Source organism: Thunnus maccoyii, chromosome 11 (genome assembly GCF_910596095.1).
Source record: "Thunnus maccoyii chromosome 11, fThuMac1.1, whole genome shotgun sequence".
NCBI lineage: Eukaryota > Metazoa > Chordata > Actinopteri > Scombriformes > Scombridae > Thunnus > Thunnus maccoyii.
Genome location: NC_056543.1, coordinates 24356590 through 24369992, shown reverse-complemented (window position 1 = coordinate 24369992; position 13403 = coordinate 24356590). Strand labels below are relative to the sequence as shown.

General features: G+C 41.3%; 1 protein-coding gene across 5 annotated transcripts in view; it reads left to right on the top strand.

Moving 5' to 3' along the window:
* Positions 1 to 13403, top strand: part of fgf14 (fibroblast growth factor 14) — a 130374-nt gene that overhangs the window by 80173 nt on the left and 36798 nt on the right. Inside the window, exon 1 of one of the 5 annotated variants that reach the window (XM_042426749.1) lies at positions 6437 to 7646. The exons of the other annotated variants lie outside the window; for them this stretch is intronic. Coding sequence (XP_042282683.1) covers positions 7454 to 7646 — 193 coding nt within the window. The 5' untranslated portion in view covers positions 6437 to 7453. Of the gene's footprint in view, positions 1 to 6436; positions 7647 to 13403 lie in introns of those variants that run through there. 5 annotated transcript variants of the gene reach the window in all.

The window sequence follows — 13403 nt, the reverse complement described above, 5'->3', positions numbered from 1 at the left end:
ACAGACATTCTTTATTAAACTCAATCTAAACTTTACTGAACTGTGTGTTTGCAAACTTGTGTTGCAGGCTCGACCAAACTGATACATTTAACATTCACAGGAGCATTTACAGACCTGATTTTCTCCGTATCACATATCTAAATTCACAATCGAAGCTTAGTCTGACCTGACATCACCCTCATTACCATTCTGTTAAGCTTTCCACAACTGAACTATACCCAGGCCCTTCACATGTATCAGAAAATGATTAATATTAATGTCAACACCTACACTCTGCGTTTGCAAGTGGGTACACACTTTGCGTACCTACACGCGAGACACAAGCAATAAAGCATGCACACACACACACACACACACACACTCACACACATGCTTATACGTCCGGACACACTCGGTGTCAGCCTTCAGCTCCGGAAGCAGGCCTTGCCAGAGGGGTTTGGACTAATTGATATTCTCCCACACTGCCCAGGGCTTCTCCAAGGAACCTCACTCTGCAGTGCTGCTGACAAGGCACATTCCATCACTGCTGCAGACTTAAAATAGGATCAAAGGATGGAGCTTTGTGTGTGTGTGTGTGTGTGTGTGTGTGAGTGAAAGAGAGAGAGAGAGAGACAGATAGAAAGAACAGAACAGAGAGGATGTGTGTGACTAGCATGTTGAATTGACACAGTGTTGTTGTGCCTCAGCCTGTCTCGCTCCCTCTCTCTATATATTTGTATGCTTGCTCACATTAGTGTCCTTAAATATCCTTATGCTATATCCTGCTTCATCCCAAATTCTGCACCATAAGTAGGTTGTTTGTGATTTGGGCTGTTATTCAGCAGTCAACCAATCACTGCTGGTGAGAGGCTGTGTTTAATCACTTGCACTTGTACCCAATTGTTCTCCTTCCACTTGCTGCAATCAGGTGTTCTTTAAATGCGCAAAAGTCACAGTACACAGCGAAAGAGCCCCCAGCCATTTGTTTTTTTCAAACAATTGACCTTTCTTTTCAAAGTTATAGTTACCAGGAAGACCTAATTAGGTTGTTCCATTAGCCTTATCACCATGAAAACTCACAGTTCAGTCAAGAAGCTGTTATGAGACCCCCGACCCAACATCATGTCCAATCATTCCTCCCCACAAGCCCGTCGTCCTACGCAGCCTCTCTTATTTGTTCAGTGACAGGGGCAGACATTAAATGCATGGCAGCTGATTATGTTTATATGTAGTTCAGCAACATAAGTGTTAACACATTTTTTTTTGTGTGTGTAATCTGGGAGTAAGCTATTTGTGAGTGGAGCTCACAGTTTGAAGCCCCTGTGTTTCATTAATGTCTCCGTCGGAGGGCTCCACACCTCAGGTCCACTTTAATCTCATCCCTGGGGGAGGGGCAACACTCTATCACGCTCACAACAGAGAGACATATTGTAATGTGGCCATACATATTCTCAGGTGGCATATTTAATACACCTTGCGGCGATTATGTGATGTACATTTAAACGATTTTATGACGCTCCGCATGAGATGATGGACCAGCTATTTAAAGGTCTGTGAGCAGAGGCTTAATGTATCAGCTCTGCAGCTCGCTTGGAACCAAATCTCTCAAGGGTTGTTTTCAAACCATTTCAAATATATTATTCATTGACAGCTTTGCATTAGCAGTCTCGTTGGCAAAAGAGCAACACTTAAAGATTGCTTCTCAGTTGATCACTCCAGCAAGATCATTCATTCATCTGTTATCAGTCTGCTGTAAGAAACCCACACAAATGAGGGGCAATGATTATGAGAGAAAGCACTGTTTTAAAAGCCCTGCACATCTGTAATCTCCTCACCCTCTACTCTCTATTCAAGACCCCATCAGTTACTTTCCTGTTCCCAGTCAAAATCCAAAGGAGATTTAGCCTTTTCCATTGCTGCCAACTACATCATTCAACACTTTTAAATCCCATCCCCTTAACATACAGTTTTCCACTTTTCTTTCCCTTTAAGAAGCTTTAAAGGACATGGCTGGCGATTTTTCATATTTTTCTGATTGTCAACAAATCTCATGTTCAAACCAACAATGAATTAATCCTACTTACAAGTACTGTGTGTGTATCCAAAGCCTGATTTGATTTGAACTAAAGCTCTTTGAGAAGTTCAAAATTTACCAGCCTCATCCTCTAAGGTTGTTAAAATCATATTATTCTACACTGCTTGACTGCATTTTAATATACTGTGAATCATTTTATTCCAGCTCACTGACGCTACTGTATATGTTTCCACCGAGGGGAAAATATTCAAACCCAAAATTTCATGTTTCTTATGGCTGCATCATTCCATCAAATTGAAATATGCTACTCTTTTAATTGAAGACACGTTTTCCTCCAAAGTTCAGCCTGATATATTTGGTGTTTTTTGAAACCTTGACATCTTAACAAGAATTTTAAAGAAAGTCATGTGGCTTTGAACAATGTTTGGCTGCACAGCATGAGTTTGTATTGACTTGTTGAGGGTTTAAGACCTATCTTTTGAACTGTTTTTGAGTCCTTACAGTTCTTAACATGACTACATTACTGTAGTTATTTCGTCTGTTATATATGTTTATTTAATTTTTTAAATGTATTTTTTTTCCCTGTAAAGCACTTTTGTCAAGATTTTTTGCTCTCAAATGTAGTCTGTAAATAGAACGACTTTACTTGACTATAATAACTCTCAGCAGACACTGAATAACACTATTAAAAAGACAAACTCACTATATAGTGAACTATATAGTGATTATAGGTGAATAGTTAACACACAAAACTTTGTCTGGACATTCACCAACTCTGAGCCTTATCTCCATAAAAATTGGCATGTACTGTATGTTTATAGTCCTCAGAATATGAATCTTAATAACCCCCTGACCTTTCTGGCCCACCTCCAGGTCCTCACCATGCAGTCCAATTTGTGACCACTTAACAAAAGCTCTCCATTTTCATTCCCCGTCATCAGCTCTTGATGTGCATAACTCTCTCTTAGCTCTCTGATTAGCTTGTACGATTAGACTCATCAAAACAAATGAGGCACATACACAGTCATGCAACCCAGAAGCACACATTGTAGAATACTCATGATGCATAAGCGGGCTCTCTAAGCTTTTTATTACTCCAGTAGATGGACTCATGATATTCATTGATTAAACAACTGAAGCATGGGGAGGAACAGTGCGACAAAGGAGAAAAGAAAATGACATAAATCCTAGCTAAGCAAAATCATTACTCATTTCAAATTAAATTAACTTTCTGTCTTTTATTATGCAATGTAATTTGATCCTGGCAAGTTAAGCTTCTTTTATTTCACTGGGCCTGAGAAGTGCTGAGTCTCACTGACTGTTTTTCCTATCAGGATGGGTGATAAAGGAACATGGCCCTGAAGCAAAGTAATAGCAATAATCAAATGGGTTGTTTATCCCAGTTCCATTGGGTGACATTTGTTGTGCCTGAGCAGCAGGACATCTAAATAACATTAATGTAATTTCCTCAGAGAAGATTAGATTAGAATGTTCTGACCTGATGAGGATGTGGCTTCACAAGTCTGCATCAGATTCTGCATCTTAGTGCATTTTGGTCTCCACAGTTTTCCATACAGGTTGGGTTTGGTATTATGGTCTCTGGTATTGTGTCAACAATGTATTGATAATAGAGGAATACAAGCTGATATGCCCTGCGTTTCACCTCTGTGTCTTCTTTGGAACTGGCTAATTTCTTGCAAATTACACCCTAAGGCAATATTTAGTCTCAGGCAAAGTGTCTAAATGTGTTCATCTAACTGTCTTTCTCCGTGACCCAACTTAAAGAATGCCTAAGTGTCGAAAGTGTTCGTGAACAAATTAATGTGAACAGCCCGGGGCAGACTGTCAGTTCACCGTAACCATGTTAGGTCCTAGAAGGAGAAGTATAAATGGGACATTAGAAGTCACAGGAAAAGGTCTTGGCTTATAGGGCTTTGGAATGGGACTGCCATGGACTCTCATACGTTCACATGTAGGAGGAAAAAAAATGTAGGTATGTGTGCCCTTGTTTTGCTTTATGAATGTAGATATGTGCATTTCACAGGGTCTTGGTGTGCTTTCTGACACCCTCTATTGTATTCGTTTGCATTCTCATGGATTATTTTTGCTCCTCCAGGCTTGCGCATGCTATACAGCAGATAAGTCCATGTCTGTGCTATGTGTGGAAAGCTTGTCTGACCATCCATGCATTCAGCCTTGTGCTGTGTGACTGAGAAGGTAAAAGCCACTGCGCAAAGCTTCTCTCCTCCTCTCTTCTCCAGTATTATCCCAAACATGGATCCAGCCCAAAGCGCTGCATTTTGTGCTTTGCTGGAGTGCCACATTTGTAGAATTTATGGGGATACTTGTCCTGTGCAAGCAAACCAACACTGATGTATGCTTTTGTTGAAAACAAAGAATATGACATAATACTGCTGCATACAGTTTGAAAACATTTGTTTTCTTTGGGCCGGTTGTAAAGTTATCTTAGCAAAACATGCATTTTGTAGCACATACTTTCATACTGGGTCTCTTTTGCCATTTTTCCCCACATTTTTCCAACTCATTCTTTGCCAAATTCTTATTCTAAAGTGCTTTTAGTTTGTTATTGGCTGTAATAGTATTATTATCATCATGTGAATACAAATAACTGTTTGTAGAAAGTAATTAAATCTAATATTATGCAGCTGCATAAGATTGGCTAAACATGCATGATTATAATTCCATAATTTAGAGCACTCCCTTGTTTTACTGTTTAGCTGAGATTGTATTCAAGCAATGCAAGTTCCTCTAATCCTGGATGATTCTAATTGAAGAAGATCGATTATCTACAGTATGTGAGCAGCACAGAAGCCCTCTCCGTTTCAGAACTGCCGTGGGTGAGGGACCATTGTTGGGCTGACAGTGTCCGCTGCTGGTTGGAGCGTTAACTGCAGTGCCTCCTACAGCACTGCGGAGCGGGAGGCTGGTGAACAGCCACGGGACATAAACTCTGTATGCACCCCCTCAGCTCGAGTCAGTGGAATGAGATCAGTACAAAAAAATGCGCCTAATCATCATCACACAGACTTAAGCATTATATTATTTGAGGAGAATGGTAAATACTCCTACATGTACATTTGATAAACCATCTAAAAGGTGGTTTGTATGCATTTTAATTCTATAGGCAGTGTTTTTTTTATAGTCGCCATGCAGGGACACCGCTATCACTCTGTCCTGCTGTTTTAATCTGTTCTCACACACTCTCTTCTGTAATGGGAATGGACGAATAAGAATGGCCTTCGTGCAGTTGTGCATCTGTCAGTTGAACCAATCCTATATTCATACATCCGTACAGCTGGAAATCAACAGGTGCGTCTGGCGTGCGGAGAGCGAAAGCACACCAGGGCGATGCAGTGCACCGCTCCAGTCCCCTATGAGCTCACACGTTTAATTACAGCCACAAACAGCAGATGGCTCTCTTGAGTTTTAATTTCTGTGCCTGTGATTGAGACTTAGATGATATTCAGTTAGAAACAAGGATCAAACGTGTTGTCTTACATGGGGTCTTATTGTGTGGAACCGACGTGTCCGATTCAGAATCTAAACAGAGGAACAAAATGTTGGGTGGAGTGGAGCACTGGTTTGGAGAATATATCCCCAGTTGCTTGTGGTTCACATGAGCCATCCTGCAGTATGTGGTGGACATGCAAGTAAAGGATGTCTGACTGAAGGAAACGTTCCCCCCTCATCACTGTTCGGTGCTGAAATAGTGTCGCTGTCCGTGGTGCTGAAACCACACATAGAGTAAACGGAGCGCGCAGCCTGAAGGGTTTGCAATTAAAACAATATGAATTTGCCCCTCTATCACACGGCATCAGCTGAAACTAATATTTCCCCTCTGGTGAGGTGGAGCATAAAGTTATTATAAGCTGTAAGTATTTCTATTCAAAATGTGAAGATTTGACTGTAACAGTGGGATGAAAATAACATTTTATAAATGCCACTCTGTCAGCTTAATCCACTCCTTTAGCATTAACAACAGAAAAGGAATGTGTTTTATAGCTTCTGTCTAATTTTATTGCAACTGTAGTGTTTCAAGAATGAAATCGTACCATCTAAAGGCAGCATTCAGACCAGCTTGCTCATTCTCCTTAAAGCAGCGGCTTGTTGTTCGAGAGGGAGGGAGTGGGGGAGGGCATCCTCTTCACTCAGGCGTGTACTAACGAGTGGTTAGGACTTGTTGATGGGGAGGATTTGTTGATCTGGGGTACATAGACAGAGGCGAGTGACTACCACTGCCTATCGGGTTCTTTTTTCTTTGAGCGTGGGAAAATAAATGTGCAGTATACCAGTGCCGGTATACTTTCCTTATTCCCATTACGCGCCGGTCGTCATACATGCATCTCCCACGCCGTGGGCGCTATTGGAAAATCCACTGGGTCGAACAGTTTGCTGATCACCGGGGGGTTTAAGTTTATATATTTGTATGCAGCTTGTCACACAATGCAGACGTCATCTCCACAGGACTCAGATCATCTTTGGTTATGTTTTTTTCTTCCTGGCTCCTATCGCGCCCAACCGCCTGTGTTGTGATTGTGGTTCTGTGTGTTTATACAAAGAACTGCCGAACGGAATACAGAGTGAAGAAAATATGTTTTGAAAACGTTATCCGGCAGATCGTCAGGTAGTTGGAATATAAGTTTACATTCATATAGCCTGCTGCGTTAATTTATAACTACATCCCACTACGGTTGCGTATTTCATTGCATCCCCTAATGTGCGACTGTTGATCAGTCATCGCAGTCATCTCTGTCGCGGATTGCCTCTTGCAAACTTGGAGTTCGTTTCGCCCGGGCTGCTGTTTCTTCACTCGGGTGGTGATCTTCGTAGGAGGCGCCTGATTGCTGGCGGCACACATGCACATGCACAGGCGTCCCTACAGCGACTTCTGATCAGAGCAACCTCGTCTGACACAAGGAGGAGAAAACGGAGGGTGAAAGGAGGAAAGAGTGCACGAATGTGCTGTGAGGACGCTGCCGCCGGTATTGGACATTTAAGGAGGCGATTCCACTTAACATGTTTCAGACAATGAACAAAAGCACCAATGTGCAGGTATGAATAATCCTCTGAAAGCTCGGTCCGCGTGAGTTTGGTATAGCTCTTCATCAAGACTATGGTTATTGATGCATGTATGGAATTACGCATGAACTGATCTCATTTTTTCTCCATCATGTCCAACAATTTTGCGGGTGATGACACAGACAGCTGTTTTAATATCGCAATTACCATGTAGTGTTTGGACAAAAAAAGGGAAACCAGCTCTTAAAAAAAATAAAATTGACATTTGACATCACGGAACGGACCACTTAGCCGCCACCATGGGACTGTGACCCGGGCTGCGAGCTCTGAGAGGCGGCTGTTTGTGTAGTCTGTGCTCCGTGTGCAGACTGGACCTGAGCAGTTGTGACATTTTGAGCCATGGCTGCTGCTATCGCAAGTGGGCTGATCAGACAGAAGAGGCAGGCACGGGAGCAGCATTTAGACCGGCCCTCGACCAACCGACGGAGAAAGAGCCCCAACAAGAACAAGGGGCTCTGCAATGGGAACCTGGTCGACATCTTCTCTAAAGTGCGCATCTTCGGCCTCAGGAAGCGGAGACTACGGAGACAAGGTGTGAGAACTTTAGTGTGCAAGGTGCCTGCTTTGTTGGCGTTGTGCATTCAGTGTTAACATGTGCATATCAACCACTGGTTGATAGCTCTAATTAGGCCTGTAGCTCATAATTACATGTGGTGAAAACATACAAAGTAATGATGAAATTAATAGTCTAGGCTACTTAATATATAACGTGCCAAATTGCACCTGCGTGCGTAAAAAGTTAAAAAGAGGGTGAGAAAACATTCTATTAGGCCTATATTGACAGGTAAGTCAGAGGTCTGTGGGTTTGGTTGAAAACAAGAAAACTGCCTCTGATTTACATGCAGTCCCAGGTAGCTGACAGGTTCCTGACGAGTTGTACTGAATGGTTTAGACAGGTTTACCCAGCTGTCACCTCGGCGATCTGGAAAGGGCCCCCGATCGTTATGAAGCTCATACACGATTCGCTGAACTGCTTAGTACATAAGCACACCACAAGAGCAGGAAATGAAATTCATTTATATGCAAGCAAAAAGGTCAATATCTCCCACGGAATGGAGGTTAGGCCTCTCAAACATAATCTTTTCTCGCATAATTTTAAGAATTCGTGGGCCAGTGGCCTCCAGCTGATATTCGTTCCACTTATGAAAATGTCATGAACGTTTTTTGCACTAATGTGGCAACCTGGGATTGTTAAAAGAGCACTGTCAACAATTATTTCACAGTTCGCCTCGGTGCCAATTGTGAGGATAATTTTTCTTAGAAAAATGAATTAGGATAATTCATTTAGGAAAGAAATGACTCCAATTATTTCCCCTTCTTAGTGAATGATGGAAGGTGGCTGTATGTTCCTCTTGGAATCATCAGGTATCAAACCTGTTGCACCAGACATATAACTCTAACTTATTAAACAGCTGTGCGCATTTATAATTTCATGGTAAATTCACATTAACAATGCACCTAGAAGCAATGTCAAGTCTTTCATCTGGTTCACAAAGAGAGCCATTTTGATAACTGAGTCTCTCTCTTGTCCCCTGTATGTGGTTTTATTAATATTGGAATTAAACAATACTCCCTTCACCAGCCTTTAGTGATTACATGGATTAAAATGGGTTTGATATAACAGGATCTACATAATAGCACATAGAGGACACATCTGGACATGGGTCAGAGTCTATCAAAATGGCAGGTTATAATCGGCTATCCTCCAGGCCTGTGTTTCTGCTTCTACCCGCTGTGTGCGTGTGTGTGTGTGTGCGTGTGGATGTCTGCATATTTGTCTAATTGTCTGTCCTCCTCTGTCACCTCTGAATTAGCTTGTGGCGCATCTATCTTTTTATTTGAAAACCTCAGTTGTGTCCAGAAGCTCCCACAGATCAGGGGTGTGGACAGACGATGCTGTCATTTGGTCAGGGAATTAACGTCTGGCCACGCTGAAAGGAAAAACCATACAAGATTCTGTAAACTGGCTTTTTTTTTTTTCCGTTGTGTGGTGTAGGTTTTAGTATGGCACAAATAAACATGGGAGTCAGAAAATGTGGATGCCAAATCAACCTGCACTGGCAACCCTGAAATGACTTGACAACATCACACCTGGAGTGGCCATTTTATAGAGCAACTTCTTTCTCTGTGCATCAGAAAAATGATGATAATCCACAATAACAGCTGGACCACAAGTGTTGCTGAACTGTGTCGGAGGGCCTCAAAAAGCATGACCCCGCTGCCTGGTGGATGAGGAAAAACTCCCACTAAAATTTAAATAGAATAAGGGTAAACCTGCTTTTAAACGGGTGTTTTTATCCGCATTTCTGAAGCTCTAATCGGAACGCAGGGCAAACACTTTGTTTTCTTTTGCTTTCATTTTGTGCTATTTGTGATTAAAGGCCTAATGGGAATACGCTTCATTAATTTCACCCTCACATGAGAATTAGGAAAATCTTTAACAAGTGATATCAGACTCTACTGTCAGGGAGCTGCTTTGAAAATACTGCACACTCCTCACCCCTCCACACCTCTTCTTCTCTCCCTCTCTTTTTGTATTATCACAAGAGCACACAGCTTAGACAGACTAATGGCTTGTTTGGTGTGCTTAATTTGATATTGAACCCTCAGAAGGACATTTTTTTTTTGTAAGTGAATAAGACCAAACACACCACCGATTATATGTGTTGTGACAACACAGGTAGACATGCAGAGTTGTCATTATTGGGCGACAGTTGATCCTGCAGAGAACAGAGCAGCTTTCTAACCAGACCATGATTATGTATTTAAGTCACATTCAGATTCCCACTGAGATCTGCCAGAATGAGGGAGTATAGGTGTCTGAAATGTACTCTAACACCAGTATTCCCTTTGGCTTTGATTATTGAACTTCTGAGTGAGACACTAGAATAGCCCTTATGGGTCGTATTGATTGGCGCTGATATAAATTGTGTTTTTGAGTCAGAGCATTCTGGTCAAATTCAAAGAAAATATTACCATAACTGTCAACAATCAATACTAATGATCCTCATCTTCATTCTGTTCCACTTTGTGTTTGAAATGTTATTATTATCACAGGCTTTTAATAAAAAATAGAGTAACTAAAGACCTGTAGATAATGAACACAACTTTCAAAATATCAAGCGTTGTCTGCTGTGTTAATTTGAATGCACAGATGTGATTTCCTGTCCTCCTTCAGCACTTCAGGGAATACACCGGGAACACTTCTTTCTGTTTTCTCTGCCCGTATCAGCCTTAATTTCAGACAATTTTTATAGCAGATGCAGAGCCAGTGATCACACTGAATTTTTTTAAGGGATTTAGATTTGAGTTGTAAATCCTATTACACTCAAACCCAGTAAGTGAGCTGGGGGCACATCCAGCTGGGGCTCGCTCGTAATCTCACTGCTCTGGCTCTAATTATCTCTCTAGATTAGATCCATAGATCATTAGATCATGTTACATAGATCAGACCGTTAGATTAGCTTACATGATCTAGAAATCCATTTGAGATGAATGCTTCCCTGTGCGGTGGCTGTTTATTTGAGGGTATGTTGACAGCACACAGCACAGTGCCTCATCAGTCAGCTTTCAGAGCTGTCTGTATCAGATGAGTTATTGTTGAGATGTCGGAGATGTTGTTGATATGAAAGAAATGGGATAGTGGGAAAGGGCTGGTAGTACTGTAGCTTACCTTGCTTGATCTACTTTTCCATGACAACAAAAACAACATTGGTGGGGTTTTTCCTTCGCAGGCTGGAAAAGCCCTTCTCCTATTCCAGAAACATCCAAAGTGGGTCAGGCAGGGTAGGGCTGACAGCAGTTTACAACTGCTGCTGCAGCTGTGCCTGTGTGTGTGTGTGTGTGTGTGTGCTTCCTATACTCAGTGCTCTGTTTGCTTTGCACAGAGCTGAACATATGTCTATGCGCACACAGAGATGACACAACAGAAAATAAGATAGGAAGGGAAAGAGGGAGCTAAAGATGGACTTTTGAAAAAAGACTAAAAAAAAACCTAAATCACAACCTTTTGTGACAGTTCAGTAATATGCCAAGAGGACTTCTGCCGCAGAACAACACAATTTGAGATCTTACAGTTCTGATGCTTGTTGTTTTTCAAGGAAACCCCCTGCTGCTGCCAAACCACCACTCTGTTTCCCTAGAAACAAAGAAGTGGCATGTAGAAACACACTAAGCTTCTGTTGTAAAAACTAATACCAGTGCGACTGGGAAAGTCCAACTTTAGTAGAGGTTGGATACTCCATCTGTGATTTAAAAAAAAACAACTGTTATTCACTATTTGGCTGTGTTATAGAGAGAGAACATTAAAGCAGACAAGGAGAAAGAAAAAAAGAAAAGAGAAAGAAGAAAGAAGGCGAACGAGTCAAGGACCCTCTCAACTTAAGGAAATTCCACAGAGACGTTTTCAAAGCAGTCTTAGAATTTAAACAGCATTTGCATCATATCAATCTTGAAAACAGTTATTCTAAAAACATTTGAGTCTTTTCTCCAGATCTTTGCATTCAGCACTTTTATTTTCTCATATTTGCTTTTGCATAGTTTTATAAGACAATTCTCCTTCTCTCATTTTCATTCTGACTTTTTAAACTTAATCTTAATCTCATAAAGAGGGCACAAACCTTTTTTAAGGGAATATATCTCTAAAACATAAAGCATTTCATCTATTGATCAGTGTTAGGTTGGACCGAGTTGCATTAATGGGTTGACAGCTTTGTAAGAATTAGAAAACCTATTATGTCGCTGTGATGTTAAAACAGCTGGTATTCGAGGACATGACTGAATTCTAGTCATAATATTCATTCAGAGACCCTGGAACAGGATAATACCTCAACTACCATATATCACTGAGACTTTGCTTTACCGTTGCTTCATGTCTTTCTCATCCAGTTTAATTCCGTTTTGATAAATTAGCTAAAATGGTACAGATTTCAGCTCATTCTGGCCGTAGCTCAGAAATACTGGAGCCCGAACCTAGATGGCAAATCTATGTGTGTGTGTGTGTGTGTGTGTGTGCGCGCGCGCTTGAGACATACTGACCGACTCTCCACAGGGAATACAGCCAACATCACATGATTTATAGCATGATAGAGGAGCCAAGTTCACCTCCACACACATACAGACACTCACATACATGCACACAGAGGGAATATTCACCAGCAAACCAGTTATGCAGTTTTAATTATTACAGATTGCCCCCACTGATCTGTCTTTAAAATCAATCTCACTCCCGCACATTGTTTAAACGCTGCTGATCAAAGTCATTAATCGATCGCAGGTTAGCCAACTACGTCCACACAGAAAGTGTTTGCTCATGGGAATTGTGCACTCAAATGACAAAAAAATCCATGTGAAACTATGTGTGTAATGCTTATGTTCGTATGTACGGGTGTGTTTCTATCTGCGTGACCGTGTTCCCCTGTGTTTCCCTCTCCCATCTCTCCCATCAGCAGATTGTTGGCTAATATGGGTGTGGTCTTGAGGTTGTATGGGATCTGATGTCTGCATGCTTTATGTGTACTTCAACCAATGTCTTTTGTTATGATATTAGACTGGAAGAAAGAAAGAAAGAAAGAACGAAAGAAAAAAGGGGTTGAGATTGCAAATCTAAATAAAATCAGTAGTACATTTGAATTTATTTTCCCCCACTCTGATTCTTCTTGGTGGTTTGAGTCTCATTGATGCAACATGGATTGTGTTTCTGATACATGAAGAATTAATCGATTAGTTGATCAAAAGAAAATAAATAATTTACTGTAAGTCATTTATCAAGCATTTGTTGGTTCCAACTTCTCCAATGTGAGGTTTTGCTGCTTTTCTCTGTTTTATATCATTGTAAAATCAACATATTTGAGTTATGGACTGTTAGAAAGACAAAACAAGACGATAGAAGAAGTCACATTGAATCAGTTAATCGAGTAAATAACCTACAGATTAATTGCTGGTGGTGGGTAACGGAGTCAGAACAATAAAGGGATGACAGTTCTAGAGTATAAGTCCATCAGATATTAAACTCAGCAAACAGAGAAAGCATGATGTGTGCACAGTAACATCTGTCTCTCGCTGAATGGCTGCAACAGTTTTGACTGGGCTGAACGTTATTGTTAACCGGAGCGATACCGTCACTGTCCTGTCAGCCGGCTCAAAGCTTAGCGGAGGCACTCTGCTGTAGCCACCTTTTCATTGTTCTGGTGAGCGGCTCTGCTGAATGCCGCCGTAGCGTTATAGCTCAGATAGACTAGCAGAGAGGAATTTTCTCCTCTTTTCAGGCAGCGGAGAAAGGTCTCAGAGC